The 16,060-nt window shown below is 42.4% G+C and overlaps 1 protein-coding gene across 1 annotated transcript; it reads left to right on the forward strand.

Moving 5' to 3' along the window:
- The first annotated feature begins 3,052 nt into the window (after positions 1–3,052).
- Positions 3,053–15,851, forward strand: RAB21 (RAB21, member RAS oncogene family). Its single transcript, XM_080593289.1, has 7 exons — positions 3,053–3,604; positions 9,967–10,026; positions 10,228–10,335; positions 11,916–11,979; positions 12,739–12,793; positions 13,224–13,312; positions 14,160–15,851. Exons 1-7 carry the CDS (start codon positions 3,446–3,448, stop codon positions 14,297–14,299), a joined length of 675 nt encoding a protein of 224 aa, XP_080449415.1. The 5' UTR covers positions 3,053–3,445; the 3' UTR covers positions 14,300–15,851.
- The last annotated feature ends 209 nt before the right edge of the window (positions 15,852–16,060 follow it).

Here is a 16,060-nt window from a genome sequence, read left to right on the forward strand (position 1 = left end):
ATCGGAGCGCTTTACTGCAACTATGGCACATTGTGCTTAGAAATATTACCCAAGGGAAAAAATGCCAATACAAGATTGATGTTACCTTTAAAATAACTGCCATCCTTGTATTGACATGAAACTGATAATTAACCCAGAAATCAGTTTTGTATGGTCAACCAGTAAGTGTATAATGTCCTTTGCACAGCTACTAAATGCACTTTATTTTACACTGGAGTTAAGACATCTACTATTTTATAAGAAGATCTAATAACGCAAGCCAAAAGAAGTACATGATTTTCATATTCAGAGATGATTTTTTCAGAGGCAAAGCCTTGTGTAAAGCCTCAGCAAGCACAATAAATGGTAGTGGCAATGGATACAATGGTGCAATTAGTTTTGGTATCATAAGATATAGGATATTGTAGTTTCTTTCTGCAAAATACATCTCGAATGACATTTTTCTTGCAGATGTAGCCAGTGACACAGTTGACTTTCATTTTCATTTCTGTCAGAACCTGTCACTGCCTGGGTGAAACGGTTGTTTCACTGAAGCTGTGGGGAAAAGCATGTGCCACCAGGCCACTCAGGCGTTCCTCCTCAAACAGATGGAGCAGGGATTTATCCAACTCAGTGCAGGTGTCCAGGAGTTGGGTGAATGAAACCCCAAGCTAAGGGGCTAGTGGCTACATCCTCAGTGTGCACGGGACTCGTTTTCCTGGAGCTCACGCTGCAAAAGCCCTGCCTTGTGTCTGATTCTGTGTTGCTACAAAACTGCCACGACAGTGTTGTCACCTCAATGCCAGTTAGCAACAAGCTCAGTTCTCAAACGGATCTATTGACTGCCAGGCCTCTGCAGCAGCCAACATGATGAATCTCAAGAGCAGTGACTAAACATATGGGGCTATAAGATAGCTACAAAATAGATTATCTTGTAAAGCCAGTTCATTTAAAAGCTGTGAAAAATGTTACCAAAAGATCAATATTTAAAAAAAATAAAGCAGAAGGTCTGTGAAAGTAATTTGAGGAAGCTACGTAAAAAGAGGAAGCACACCAAATTAAATGGAAGAGGCATTTTCTTCTTGAATACGGTGAAAAAAAGTAAATGCTTCTCAAATTAAATTAACACTACTAAAATAAAATAATTTGTTAACTCTCACAGATATTTAAACCTGCAGACTTTAATGTCATACACATCAGATTACAGTCAAATGTGACACTTCTTGTTGCTCAGACAGAATTTTCTGTGCTCAGCCAGATTAGCCTTTTAATTTCATTTAGTAGTGGTGGCTTAAGTTTTGGATATTACAGGGCTTCCCATACAAGAAGATCCATGATCATGGGTTCCAGACAAGAGAGAGGAAAAGAGGAATGATATAACACAGTAGTCACTCGCAACAGCTTTTTGTCAGTGGGAAGATGCACTTCTGACTGTGCACTACCACGGAGGATTGCTGGAGAAATTCAGTCTGCCAGAATTAAGCTTCAGCTGGTGTCTGATGCTTTGTTAGGTCTGTGTTAGAAAAACGATGCTCACAGTTATGGTCAGGCACAGTCAGCATGTGGACTTCATGCAGGGTGGCTCTCCTGTAGCCCTTTTAAAAGCTATGGCTCTGATGCAAGGGGCAATTTAAATATCGATGAATTCTCTCTCACTCTAAAGAGTGCCTGTAGTTCCATCACAGCATTCGGTATTCATACACTTGGCTGAAGACTGATGAAGAATTACCCATGCAAAAGCACCCTTTTGACCAAGAAGTTGTAACTGATATATGAATTATTTCTATTTGAAGAAGAACTGAAAAGTAAAAAACAGTTTAACCCTGTGTCTTTACAAAGAACGCACACAGAACCTGGCTTTGTTGAAAACACTCGAAAGCTGCAAGAACAGGAAAGATTTCGCTAGCAGTTTTCAGGACAGCCTTACACGTGGCTGTGCACCTCAGCAAATGCATTTGCCATCAGTTACCCAGGAAAGCCTCAAGCTGTGGGGCCTTGCGAGCAGCTTGTGCCTCGAGCATCGGCTTCCAGTGTCTCTGGCAACCCTGACCCCAACCCCATATTACTTGCTTCATATGCTCAGCCTGAAAGAAGAATAGCTAGTGTGCCAGTCACATTTACAGCCTGTACGCAGAAGGCATGACTGGCAGAAGCCAGTATCACTTCCAGCAAGATTTTCTTGCCTCAGAGCATGGTGAGGCCCTGGCACAGGCTGCCCAGAAGCTGTGGATGCCCCATCCCTGGAGGTGCTCAAGGCCAGGCTGGATGGGGCTTTGGGCAACCTGGTCTGGTGGGAGGTGTCCCTGCCCGTGGCAGGGGGTTGGATCTAGGAAAGGACCTTAAAGACCACCAACCCAAACCATTCTCTGAAGACAGTGTGTTTATTGTAACTTGCTGAAATAACTGATCACAAGAGAACTTCTTGAGAAGCCATGCTGCAGTAGTTTGGATTGGTGTGTGTAGATTGCTTTTAATTAAGGGGCAATATTGAATTTCACAAGGCAGTCACCCAGCTCCTGACCGTTAGGTGTGTGAAAACCACCCCTACGGCCACGGGGCTCTGCAGAACGCTTTTCTTGCCCCTTTCACACCCTACTCCCACATCTCAGTTCTGAGGCAGTTTATCACGGGATGCTTTGGCAAACAAATTCTAACAGCCCATGTGGATGGGGGCACAGGAGTTTGGTGGGATGAAGCGAACCCCATGTTTGTAACACTGAGGAGCGGCTGAGGGAGCTGGGGCTGTTTAGTCTGGAGCAGAAGCAGCTCAGGGGAGACCTTATTGCTCTCTACAGCTACCTGAAAGGAAGCTGTGGGGAGCTGGGTGTTGGCCTCTTCTTGCGGATAACTAGCGATAGGACTAGAGGGAATGGCCTCAAGTTGTGCCAGGGGAGGTTCAGATTGGAAATGAGGAGACATTTCTCCTCAGAAAGAGCAGTCAGGCACTGGGACGGGTTGCCCAGGGAGGTGGTGGAGTCACCGTCCCTGGGGGTGCTCAAGGGAAGGCTGGACGTGGTGCCTAGGGACACGGCTCAGTGGTGACAGTGGTGGCAGGGGGTGGTTGGACCACATGATCCTGGAGGACTACGACGGCCCGCCCGCGGCCACCCGCGGGAGCCCTGTCACCGCTGCGCGCTCCCCTGCGCGCGCTCCCGCGGGCGGCTCCGCCCCACCCCCTCCCCTCCGCTCCCCGGTGGGCGCGGCCTCTCCCCGCCGCCCCTCCCGCCCCTCCCATTGGCGGCGGCGCCGCGCGTGACCGGGCGGCGTGTGACGTAGGAGGAAGGAGCCGCCATTAGGGGGCAGCGGGGCCGCCTGCCGCGGGGAGGGGACGGTGTCGGCCCGTGCCCGTCGGTGTCCCCTCGGCCCGGTTCCCCCCCGGGGACCTCGGCGGCGCCTGCTGCGTTCCGCCCCGCCCCGCGTTCCGCCCCCCGGCCCGTGGATGTGAGGCGGCGGCGTTGGGGCGCCCATGGCGGCGGCGGGGGCCGGCCCGGGGGCGGCGGCGGCCGGGGGTCGCAGCTTCTCCTTCAAGGTGGTGCTGCTGGGCGAGGGCTGCGTGGGGAAGACGTCGCTGGTGCTGCGCTACTGCGAGAACAAGTTCAACGACAAGCACATCACCACCCTGCAGGTGCGGGGCGGGGCGGGATTTTTGGGGTGAATTCGTGGGGAATTGGGGTGGTTGGGTCGGGGGGGTGCGGGCAGGGCTGGAGGTGAGGTGGCTGTTGCGGTGGCGGTGGGCTGATGACTAAGTGGTTCGTGGGTGCTGCGTGCCTGGTAGCTGCAGCCGTCGTCGTGCCCTCGGATCCCGACAACCTGGCGCTGGAGTTGCTGAAATATCTGCATCTGGAAGGGGCAGCCCTCGCAAAAGGCCCTCGGAGGTGAGGGCTTATGGATCGCTGACTGAGGAGGTCCATAAGGCTTACCTGCACGTCACCGTGTCTCCCTGAGTTTTGGCCTGGCTCTCTGTCAGCCAACTTATAAACAACCGAGAAATGATGCTCTGCTTACAGACGTGCGACGGTGTCCGCTCCAAAGCGATGTTTTTTATCATCCCCTCGTACTGAGTGGTGTGTGTGCCACATTGCAATATCCATACATTTTATTTTATTTTATACATGGAAAATGTGTTTTTAAACTTCGTGTCATGGATTGTACAATCCACATGTATCTTTTGGGCTCTCTGCTCACTTATCCTAGTCACTGCACCAAGCCTGTCCAAATTTAAGAAGCGTTTGGACTGTGCTCTTAGTCACAGGGTCTAAAATTTTGGGTAGGCCTGGGTGGTGCCAGGAGCTGGACTCAATGATCCTTATGGGTCCCTTCCAACTCGGGATATTCTATGATTCCTCTTCACTTGCAGTTACGCCAGCTACACAGCATCTTTTTTTGCCAGTTATGGATGTGTAGCACTCCATCTTTCATATGCTTTGCTTAATACGCTTTTCTTGCAAATAAAGAAACAAACAAACCCTGCCACCACGTGGGCCAGTGGTGGGTTTTGAATTTCTCCTGTGCAAGACAGAATAAATAGTAGGTGGTGCCAGAAGAGAGCCTCTGTGTAGTTGTGTGCTATTCATGCACATCTAGGGGAAAATTCTTGTGGTCTGGGTGTCTCAGAAGTATTTAAGGGTGAAACTTTCCCTTAAAACAAAGGAAGCATGAGAGATGCACTGAAAACAGCATAGTGAATGTTTCTCCAACAGATACTGTCACTCCATTTTTGTTATAAATAGCTAAAAACATTTTCAAGTTCATACTCAGCTGTTGGATGCATCTATTGTTAGGGTTACTAGGCATGACGAGGTGTTTATGTCAAGCTAATTGTAGATCTGATTGCTATGGAGGTGCCTAACATTTGCTGTGCTACAGGAATGGTTAGTGGCTTGTAGGTGGCAGTTGTACTCTGTGCTGTTACACTGCCTGAAGCCTAGTGTCGAGCAAACAATTGTGTTTAAAGTGCACTGCAAGCGATTGTGTGTAGCTGAATTCTGGGTAGAAAGAGTAGTTTGTCATGGGGTGTAGCTCTGCTTTAGCAGAAAGCCTGAAATTAGAAGCAGAAAGTGAATTGGGTCAGAGATGTCATGATATGGAACTCCAAATGGGCCCAAAATGTTGACCCTAAAATGTCCTCTCCAGATGCTACAGCCTGAGAGCTGTAGTCTTTCCCTGTTTATGTGGCAGGAGAATGTTTGTAAAGGAATAGGAGCACATGCTCACATGTGATCCTGAAATTTTGTCCCTTTGCTGCGGCTAGGTTTCTGGTTGCTAACAGTCTATTTTAACTGCATTATACATCTCAACTCACCCTTCTGTTCTCTGCTTCTCTGTTCTGAACCTCCTTAGCCACACGCGTCTTATTGATTGGAAAATGCAGTGTCAGCTGCTGTTTAATCGTACTGTATGTAACGTGCGCTTGTCAAGTATAATCTGCCTTGTTTTTGTTTTCCTGCATCTCAGAGTTGTAGAAGGAAGGTTTAGTACCTCCTTTCGCTACCAAATTAAAACATCCCTTGAAAAACAAACTATGGAGAAACTGATAAAACAACCAAGTGACATTTTTTTCTGAGAGCTCCTTATTTTTTCGATTAAGGGCTTAATCTGGTAAAGTGGCTTCGTTTCATGGCATCAGTTCAAAGTATTGCAGCAAATGACTTTTGTTCCAATGAAGCCAAAATTAAAAAAAATACTTGGCTCCTGATGCAGCAAAGGAGCCACGGTGATGAGCTGCCTGTAAATCTTGCTGGTCAATGGGATGAGGGCCTCAATCCACAGTAATCTGATTTAGCTGGGGGTGGTGTGGGAGTTGTAAGGGGTGTGCAAGTGCTGTTGAACCTCAGGCCAACCTTTTTGCACCAGAAAAGTGTTGAGGCCTTTGAAAAGTGCTTTGGAGAGGTTGCCCGGTGCTTCCTGCTGCGTCACCCCAGTGATGGGAGAGCACAGGAAGCCACGTTGGGCAGCGCAGATCTTTCACCTAAATGCACATCTCTGTTTTCCTACCTGAATTCTAACACCGGTGTTACTCTGTTGTGAGGTTTATGTGTGTACACACACAAAGGTGACTTTCTTCTCTTCTGGTAAGGACGTTTTTAGTGAAAGGGAGTGGTTCCCCCCCCTCCCCCCCCTTCCCTAAACGCTGTCGAGAGGGAAATGGTGACCTGGGACTTCCTTATATCGAGATTAGGAGGCTGCTGGGACATGTTGCTGAAGTTTTGTTAGCTTGAAGTCGTGCACTTAAGATATCAGTGACCTGCAAACTGAAATTAAAGTTGCTACTGGTCTGCTGAAGAAAAATATACCCAGAATAATGTGAAAAAAGCTGAAGCAGGAAAGGTTAGGGTCTTTTTTTTTTTTTTTACAAGAAATAATGATAATGTGTAACCTGCTGTCAGACCTGGTGGGACAGCTAGAGTTGGTTCCCATGGATCAAAATACTGAGGTCGGTGCTCTCGTCTTGGGATGTACCTAAGCTGTAAATTGATGCCAGGTGAAATACACTGGAAATATTCTAATAATAACAACAAAACCTACTGTCAAACTGTCCTTTTAAAATTTGGGTGGATGCTGTCTGTTAATTGCTCAGGATAAATATAACTTTTGTGTACTGATCTCTCAAACATTTGGAGGGCTGCCAAGTACCCAACCCGGCTCTGCTCGAGTGGTGATGCTAATCATACAGGGTGATCTGCGTTGCTTTGGGGGACCTGCCTGACCTGGCAGAGTTGTCTTGGATGTTGATAGCATGGAAGAAAGCAATACAGGGTGGCTCAGTGCTGTATGGGATGTTTATGTGCCTGGTGATAAAGCAGTCAAAGGGTGGGTGATGTACACCTCCTATTTTTTTCGAGAGAATCTTTTCCAGCTGGATCTTCTTTGCGTTCTCTTCAGGCCCTTTTATCCCCTCTCAACAGGGCCTGATGCACATGTGGAACTGAGCTCTTAAAAAAGAATGAAAGGAAAGGGAAGATTTTCTGCAGACATGTAAAGAAAATGGTATTTTAGCTCTTGTAATTGCATTATCCTTTTCTTCTAAGTGCATAAGTATTCTTCAGACCAGTCATAAGACACTGGAGTCAAAATACCCAAATTAGTAGCGTACTTCAAAGAGCTGTTTGAGATTACTTATCTTTGAGTTAACTGAGAACCCGTACACTTGTGTTTTTTCGAAAGTCCTAGCAAAAACGAATTGCCATAGTAATGAATATGGAAAGGAATTACTGATTGTAAATTGAGTTGTGACTGACACTTAACTCTCTCGTACTCAATTTAGTGAAGTCTCAAGAGACTAGAACAAATGTCAAGTCCTCTTCTTTGTGTGATTATCTAATGCTGTCTGGACTGCATTGCTTTAAAAGGCTATGATGCTCTTGGCAGCAACGCTTTTTCTTTCTAAACTAGGTTGGATTTGGAGCTCGCTGCCTTAAACTTATAGTTAAGGCTCTTCTTTACATGTGGGACCCCCCACCCCCCCAGATTTCTAAACACTGCCGTGTCCTGCCAGTCACTTGATGAGCTTTTTGCTCTCTAACTTCAGAAGAGAAACTTACTGAAGAGAAATAACCTCACTCTTCATGAGACAACTGGAACTTGAGTGGGGGGAGTTTTATTTAAACAGTTGGTTATCTGCTGTTTGGTCTTAGAGGGTGCACCACTGTGGCTTTAAAATGCACTTAACTGGTGCTAATTACGCCAGACTTATCCATACCAATTAATTCAAGAACAGGGCCTGCTAACAGTATATGAACACTGAGGAATTAAGCATTTCAAGTGTAATATAGTATTGACAGTTTCTCACAGTATGCTCAAAGCTTTCTGCTCGTTATTAACTCCAGCCACTTCCAATACCAGGTTCCAGTGTTGTTATCAAGCAAGCTTTTTATACAAACTTGCTTGTAATCAGGATACCTGATCTAGGATAGATCCCTAGCCAAAGAGGTAAGATCTTATTGAACTAAATCTTAAAAAGTACAAATTCATCAAGTTTTAATACAGAGAGCAAGTGCAATAGCCAATCCTAAATGTCCTTGCTTCTGCCTCCTGTCACTTCTTGTAGGAGACACGAAAAGACTGCTGACCTGAATGTACTGGCCTTCTAATACTTGGGTGTACAGGAGAGGACATACCTCACTCTTAGTGTTAAAAGGCAGTATTTGTATCAAAAGCTGGAGTGACCTGAAGGACAGGTTACTACAAAACAAACAAAAAACCATATTTTTATCTATGGTGAGAAACCCACTTTAATATTGGATATGTCAGACAATTAATAGCACAATTACCCTGATTAGGCCAATGTCTGAGGCCCCGATGACATAACCTTATGAATACGGTGTTCTGTGTTAAATATAACTCCTGTTTCAGTGAGAGTTTTCTTCATTTTGGTCCAGAGGCCCAGAAGTGTGGTTCTCAAGCGTTTCTGTGAAACTTGCATCAACTAACCAGAATTGACTTTTCATTATGGTGACAAAAGCCAACAGTGCCCTGAAGAGCTTTTCCTCTGAGATTTACAGTACTGTGTCAAGTGCTGAGTACAGCAGATAAATAGCATATTGGCAAGTAAGCTTGATTCAGCGTGCCTCACCCATAGCTTCTCTTAATGTGGTCCAAGTGTTGGTGTGTTGAAACTTCTGAACTCTCATCTGAGCGTACAGCTTTTAGGCTGTGATGCTGTAGAACAAACTTGTAGGAAGACTTGACGCTGATCATACAATCTTTAGGGACAGCTGGGTGAAAGCTGTAAAATAACTTGTGCAGTACTTTGGATTTACCTGAAAATCCACTGAAGCTTGCCGGATGTGTAAGACTTGCTATGCTGCTGTTAACCTGTTTGTTGCAAGTTGGCTGGCGTTAAGTACTTCAAACACGCTGCCTGGAGTTTTTTCTGAAGTTGACGTACGCCACCTTACTGTAGACCGGAAGGGCAGCAGGAATCGCTAGGTATGTTGCAGCCAGCGGTCACAGGGATCATTCTTTTCTACCTGCTGGTGGGAAGGTTTCTGGGTGGTTCTCTTCCCTGCGGGCTGTCTTCTCTCTGGATCTGCTCTGTTCGTCACGCTTTGTGGAAAGCTTTGCAGCAAACTTCTCTCAGAAAAGAAGAGAATATTTTCCAGAAAATATTACTGAATCATCTCCTCTTCAGTCCTGCCGATGCCAGAAAAGCAGCAGAACAGGAGCTGCTCTAGGAGCTGACTTGGGTTAGTTTAACACAGGCAGCACACCAGAAAGGTATTTTCACAGCAGCTGAGGCTGGTGTAAATTGAACTCCTGTGGTCTTCTGTGCAGGTACTGGTTGCTTATGCAGTTAAGCAGCAGCCTGGTTCAAGCAGCTGACCTGACCGATGACACTTTCCCTTCCCACATCCACGTGATTTTTAGTCAGCTCGATGCCTGCTCAGTGCTCTCATGCAGAGGCCTTGTGTTGAGATGCTGCAGGCCAGCCTAAAATAATCTGTGATGAATGTATCTCAAGATACCGCTGAGCGCTTGATAGCTGACTGCACACTGAGGTGAAAGGAAAACTGAGTATAACTCAGGAAAAAGACAGAAGTTAACCTTGGCTATAAACTCAAACCCTTTTATTTTGTTCTGGTAATTCACTAGTAGTGAACTACTTTGTTAATTCTTGCAATCTGTAAATCTAGGCATTTAGGCTGGTTCCTTTGTGTACTGTCATGAAATGTCAAGCTCAGCTTAGATTTAGCAGCGTTCTGAATTGAAACTCCTCACGCCCAACCCTCGTATCCTTCCTAAATCATTCACAAAACAGCTAAAAGATGCAGGAAATAACTAGCTTAAGGCAAATTTATTTAGAATAGACTTCTGGCAAACTGTAGTGGAATGACTAATTGGCTTAGTATTGACCCAGCCTTCTGGCTTGAGGAGTATTTGGATTGAGGAATCTGTCTTCTGTTGATTCAGATGTTTTTATTAGTAAATAAATCTGAAGTCAAATGAGACACTTGTGTGTAAAAAATTGAACTCTGTTTTGTTTTCCAGGCATCTTTTCTTACAAAGAAGCTAAATATTGGCGGGAAAAGAGTAAACCTTGCAATATGGGTATGTTTGCTTTCCTACGCTGTCCTCCCCACTGTGCATCACCTCTCCCCTCTTGGTTAAACAAATGTTTTCCTGAAAAAGTACTTGCTTGATAGAACTCAAATGTTAGGGACTTTGTAATAAAGTAAAATTTTGAAGTACTTGGAATCTCTTGACGTGTTTGTTTAGTCTTCCATGCTAACAAGAGTATTTTAAATGCAGGATACAGCTGGTCAAGAACGATTTCATGCATTGGGGCCGATCTACTACAGAGATTCTAATGGCGCTATTCTAGTATATGATATAACAGATGAAGATTCTTTTCAGAAGGTACTGGAGAGACTTTTACCTCTATGTAAGATGTAAACCGAGAGGGGATCTGTGATATGAGTGCATACACGGGAATCTTCTGTTTCAGCAATGGCATCTATGCTTAATTTCCCTGAATTACAGGATTGGTATCTGACTTTGCCACGTGCAAATCTTCTGTTATACCTGCAAATTCAGACCATGTAATGAAAGTGTACACCTTAATATTTTCTGAAGTCTACTCTTAATAAAGGTCTAGTAGGGTTATTCAAAGAACACTAGAGAAATAAAGTATGAGTTAACTGTGGCAGGCTATAAATGTAAAGTGGCACTCGTGTGATAATATACAGTACTGATTTCTACTGTATAAATCAAATTGCTAAAAGATACTAAGTGGTGTGACCTTTGACAGATCCGAACTCTGAAATTACAATACATGACATTGGAAGTGTTACTTTCTCAGTAATAATAGGTATTTAGACTTCCAAGGCTTCATTTAATCTGAAATTCGATGGTTAACTGTTTTACTGCAGAATCAATTGATCAGGTCAGGGCAGATGACTTTTTATCCAGTCTTGTGTCAAACTGGTACTACTGTATTGTTGTTCCAGCTGAAAACTACTGACACTTCCTTAGGTGAGTCTGGACCTGATTAGATTGTGGTAAAAATAGTAGGACTTCTGTGTAAAGGAGTAAGAAATCATGGTTGTATTGGCTAGGCTTGGGCTAGCAGTGTTGCAAGTAGTATCAGGATATGGTTCCCCAGCAGAATAGGCAACTTAAAACAGTTTGATTTGGGCAAGTGAAGCACTTTGTGCTGACAGGATTGGGCCCTATCTGTAGAGCTGTGACTTGTGAGTACGAGTTCAACTCGGGCCTTTTCATGCTGAGCCATGCTTAGCGAAAACGCTGTCATCTCAAGACACTTAAGTTACTTCTCAGAAGTAAGAGGAAAGGTTAATTTGCAGAAGTTACTGCATAACTACCTATGTATCATGTATCCTAACTATTTTTAGGTCCTTGAAGTGGTCGCCTCTCTTCACAGCTTAAACTCCCTTACAATAGCATCTCCAAGTTAATGCAGTGACCATCCAACTTCAAAGCATGACAGCAAACTTAATAACACACCTTAGTGCCAGCTGACTCAACATTCGTCTGTTCCTTTAGGAAACAAACATCTGTTATAATCTAATCTGAAAAACTTGGTTCAGGTTTGGTTCAGGTACTTCTACCTTTAAGGAACCACTTCTGATGTGTTAGTATGTTCCTGTGGCTGAAGATCTCATGCCTGCCCTAAAGTGGTCAATGTAATGAACTTGTTCTTTGGAATGGGACTAATATGAATGCAAGTTCAATTTCTGGAGTAACTGAACCACTTTATACAAGTCACTTTGCTCTAAGTTTCAACCGTGAACTAAAATCATCTGCACGTGGCTCTTTTTCAGCAATACAAAGAATATTTGGTCAATCTATATTGCTCTAAACATGTCTGTTTCAAGATTAGGGTGAACAGTTAATGAAGGAAATAGGTCGGTTCTGCAGTGCCCAAACCAGTAGTAGTATATCAAGAGAAAATAAACTTATCTCTATTCTTTATGCAGGTAAAAAACTGGGTTAAGGAATTAAGAAAAATGTTGGGAAATGAAATCTGTTTATGTATAGTAGGTAAGTTCTTTTAACATCTAATTCTAGTGACTGAATCAGAAAAGTTTCCTTTGGTTAATAACATCTTCCAAATGCTGCTGTGACAGTTCGTGCATGTGAAGGGGTAAAGCTTATGTGAATTTGATAATTAAAAATGCAATTTGAGCTAGAAGTTTCAATAGATCACAACTGAAGAAAAGGAGAATTAATTTGGAAAAAAAAATGCTTAATGATACGTAATGGCAAAAGTGAATGGGTACAGACAGATGCAGACTGCATAGTTGAACAAACATAAACATCTAATATGCTACATATACTTCTCGCAAGTTCTCAGACTCGTTTTTTTGTTTATGCACTGCTTCTAGTGACATAGAAGGATACTTCTGTTTTTAGAATCCCGTGCTTGCAAGGGGGAATAATTCTTAAAACTTGGATATTTCAATGCGTTTTTTACAAGTGCATGTAAATATTGTTTTAGATTTAAAATCAGATCTATTGACTAAGACCTTCAGGAGGTTAGATATATGGATATTCTACAAAAAGTACTTTTGTGGTACAGATACTTGGCCTAATAAAAACCACTTCTGTTTTAATTTATTGAGGTATTCAGCTATCCCTGGTCTCTTGATAGAAGCTCATTGCCTGTATATGTTTGAGTGAAAGGAACTTTCAAATCATTTGTCATTGTCTAGATAGAGACATGTTTAAAAGACAATTTTTATTGGGGCAGCTTGTAAGAAACTGATGGGATAAAATGATTGCATAACTTGTTTCCAACAGGTAACAAAATAGACTTGGAAAAAGAGAGGCATGTTTCAGTGCAAGAAGCAGAAACGTAAGTCACACCAATTATTAATAGAAACAGTCACTGCAGAATTATGCTGGAGTAATAAACTTGTGATGCTCTTAACAGCTGGCAGGCGTAAACCAGCCATGCCTCGCTGGCTGCTAAGTGTTCTGTTCCTATTTGAGTCTTGGGATGTCTTTACTGGCTGAAGTGTAACTTGTGAGTTGTACATCACTGAAAATCAACTTTTGTAGTTTAAATACATTTAAATAATACGTTTAAATACATACAGGAAATTTTCAATTAATCTTTTTTTTTTATGAATCACTCAATTCTAACCACAATTCCCTTTAAGTCAGCATGTGTGGATTAAGAGTTTTTATTTTGAATTAAGAGTTCTTTCCACTTCATGTAAAGTGGCTTAGGAAGACTGCATTCTTCAGTGCAATGAAGCTCTTCTTTATCTGCCTTCCTACAGGTATGCTGAATCCGTTGGAGCAAAACATTACCATACTTCAGCTAAACAGAACAAAGGAATTGAAGAACTGTTTCTTGACCTTTGTAAAAGTAGGTATTGTCTAGTTTGTTCATAAAGAGCTCTTACACAAAAAGGTTTCAGGAATGCTTCAAACCCTATAGAAAATCCTTAATTTAAATCATTGAGAAGAACTGGCTTCTTTTGAGTCTACTTCAAGCCACTTGTGTATTATAACAGCCATGGAAGCTTGATGTGTAGATGCAAATTCATGCTGTACTTTAAGAACGTCGTTCTGCCACTCTGTTGGAGGCCTGAGTTGAAGTTCTGTTTTATTCTACATACATGAAGCTTGATCTGCAGTCACTCCATGTGATTGCTCTCACTATTGTCCACTTCATACCCTGTTGCAACATCTCTGACATCACTTGACAAGATTTCTGAATTACAGTTCATGAATTTGAAGCTGTAATTACGCAAATCTTACACAGCAGCTGAAGCAAATGATAAAGAATGTGGGATGCAGTATAACGATAGCACAAGGAAGTTATCCCATTTGTGTTGTTCTTATGAAACAAGAAATTAAGCAAAACTTTTTTTTTTTTAGAAGAGTGGTGTGTGTGGTATTTTTGTTTAATAAATGTTCTTATAATGGGTGGGTAAATCTAGCATTTGAAGTCACCAATTCCAGAACATCTGAGCATCTAAGGTCTTCCTTAGTCAACAGGAGCTTCTGAGTATTTGGTGCTTTAGGAAGAACGCTTAAGTATTTTCTTAAGACTATGCCATGAGATACCAGAGCGCTTACTTCTGCATAATCAGTAAGAGAACTGGTCTTGCTGAACTTTGTGCGCATAATTCATAGATTAAGATCTTAAAGCCTTGTGTAAAAATGCAATGGAGTACTAATACATGTCATCTAATACACTTCATTTACAGGAATGATAGAAACTGCTCAAGTGGATGAAAGAGCAAGAGGCAATGGTTCCAGTCAGTCAGGAACAGCAAGGCGAGGTGTACAGATCATTGATGATGAACCCCAAGTACAGAGCAGCGGCGGGTGCTGTTCTTCCGGATAGTAACAAAACTGTGCATCACTGCCCTCTCAATATGAAGACTGCCATATTCAAAGTCACACATTCTTTACCAGTGGAGTAATAGAATTAACAGTATTTAAAAATAATCACACATAACACTGCAGAGACCTTAAGTGCTAAACTAGTGGCGTCTGTGACCAGAGAATTGGCATTTTCTACAGTGGTTAACAAAGCAATTACCAATGGCCTTTTTACATACTTTTCTTTAATGAGGAATAATATGCATGTAGAAAAGACCTACTTAAAGGCTTCATTTATATTCTTTTAAATCAGATCATTATTTAATAACTTATATACGTTGTTGTTGGAATGGTATACATTTTTGCAGCTCTTTGTATTTTGTGGTAGATTGAATTATATCACTTCTAAAATGCAAATTGATTTTTTTTAAATTAGCAGATATCTGAAGTAATATTTTTGCAGGGTCTCCACAAGCCTATAACCGTCAACTACTTTGATATATTCTGTTCATCTTGTATGCCAAGCTGGTAAAATACATTGTAAATTACATATTAAATATTTTATCTGCTTTTACAAGTGCAGGTGCAGAAATATGTACATCAGTCTTGTCAGTGATTGTGAAGTGAGTAAGTCAGTGAAAAGATGCAAGCTTTTCATGTGTACTGTTGAATTGCTCATTCTATTCCCCTTTCCTGAAAATTGAAAACAGCTTTTTTTTTTGGTAAACTCACAGCTACAGCATTTTTTAAAGCTTTTTCTGTCAAGCAGCAGTATTTAGAGTACCCCCTTAGTAGGAAGGGAATGCTTCTTTAGACTGCTGTTTAACACTGAGGCGTTTGACTCCCGGCTAAAACAGTTGGAGCATGCATTTATCTTGCCTCTGCATTTACTTCAGCCTCTCAGATATCCCCCAGAAAGTTGAAGCAAATTTAGCCCTTGTCTGTCTGGTAGCTGCTAAACCAGATGCATGGGAAGCTCTTAAGCTGTTCTAAGACATTTGTGTCCCAAGACAGCATTATAAACTACTTAGGAGCGTAATTTTTTTCCTATGTTGCAGGGCTTGAGTGAACAAATGAATTGGCATTAATGAGAACTGCTTCTGATTTTTGAGTGATTATGTGGAAGATATGGAACTACCAGATGCAATTGTAACTTCGGGAATAATAGACAAAACTGAACTTAATCTTGACTTGCTCTTTCTCTTGTAAAGCTTTTTGAAGCCCACTTAAGGTTTGGGAGGAGGGTGTTCAGAAATAAAGTGTATAAATTACTATCACAGAAGGAAAACAAATGGTGGTAGTTGAAACTTCAAAATGTTTTGTGGTCTGACTTTTTTTTACTTAAGTTGTCATGCTTGGAAAAACAGTAAAGGTGATGTCTATGACAAAATAGAATACTCCTTGGCCTTCCTTTTTCTGAAGGGTAGAACTAATATTGCATATAAATGCATTTAATAGGGTGGGTGTATTACAATGCACAACAGGAGTAGTAGTAACTAATCAGTCTGACATGTAAGAAGTGTGCGGTCTTCATCTGACTTATTTTCTCTGAAATAATAGATGGCTTTGCTACAGACTGGTCCCAATGCTCTTTATTTCCTTTCTTTCTGCCAAAACTGCGTTGTACTTTCCCTAAAGATGACATTGTTGTGCTCTTCTGATGTTGTATGCGTGATGGGCAAAGGTGCTCTGTTTTTGGTAGTGAAGACAAAGTTACTTGACTGTACAGAGCCTTGCTGTGAATCTAAAATTCATGATTTTGTGTGTATATAGCAACACTGTG

The sequence above is a fragment of the Anser brachyrhynchus genome (assembly GCF_964034855.1).
Source record: "Anser brachyrhynchus genome assembly, chromosome: 1".
In the NCBI taxonomy this organism is placed as follows: domain Eukaryota; kingdom Metazoa; phylum Chordata; class Aves; order Anseriformes; family Anatidae; genus Anser; species Anser brachyrhynchus.

What these genes read in the sequence shown, in the direction of transcription:
- RAB21 (XM_080593289.1), top strand. Translation starts at nt 3,446, where the DNA reads ATGGCGGCGGCGGGGGCCGGCCCGGGGGCGGCGGCGGCCGGGGGTCGC. An exon ending in AGCACATCACCACCCTGCAG is followed by an intron (nt 3,605 to 9,966) that starts GTGCGGGGCGGG and finishes TTTGTTTTCCAG; the next exon opens with GCATCTTTTCTTACAAAGAA. An exon ending in GAGTAAACCTTGCAATATGG is followed by an intron (nt 10,027 to 10,227) that starts GTATGTTTGCTT and finishes TTTTAAATGCAG; the next exon opens with GATACAGCTGGTCAAGAACG.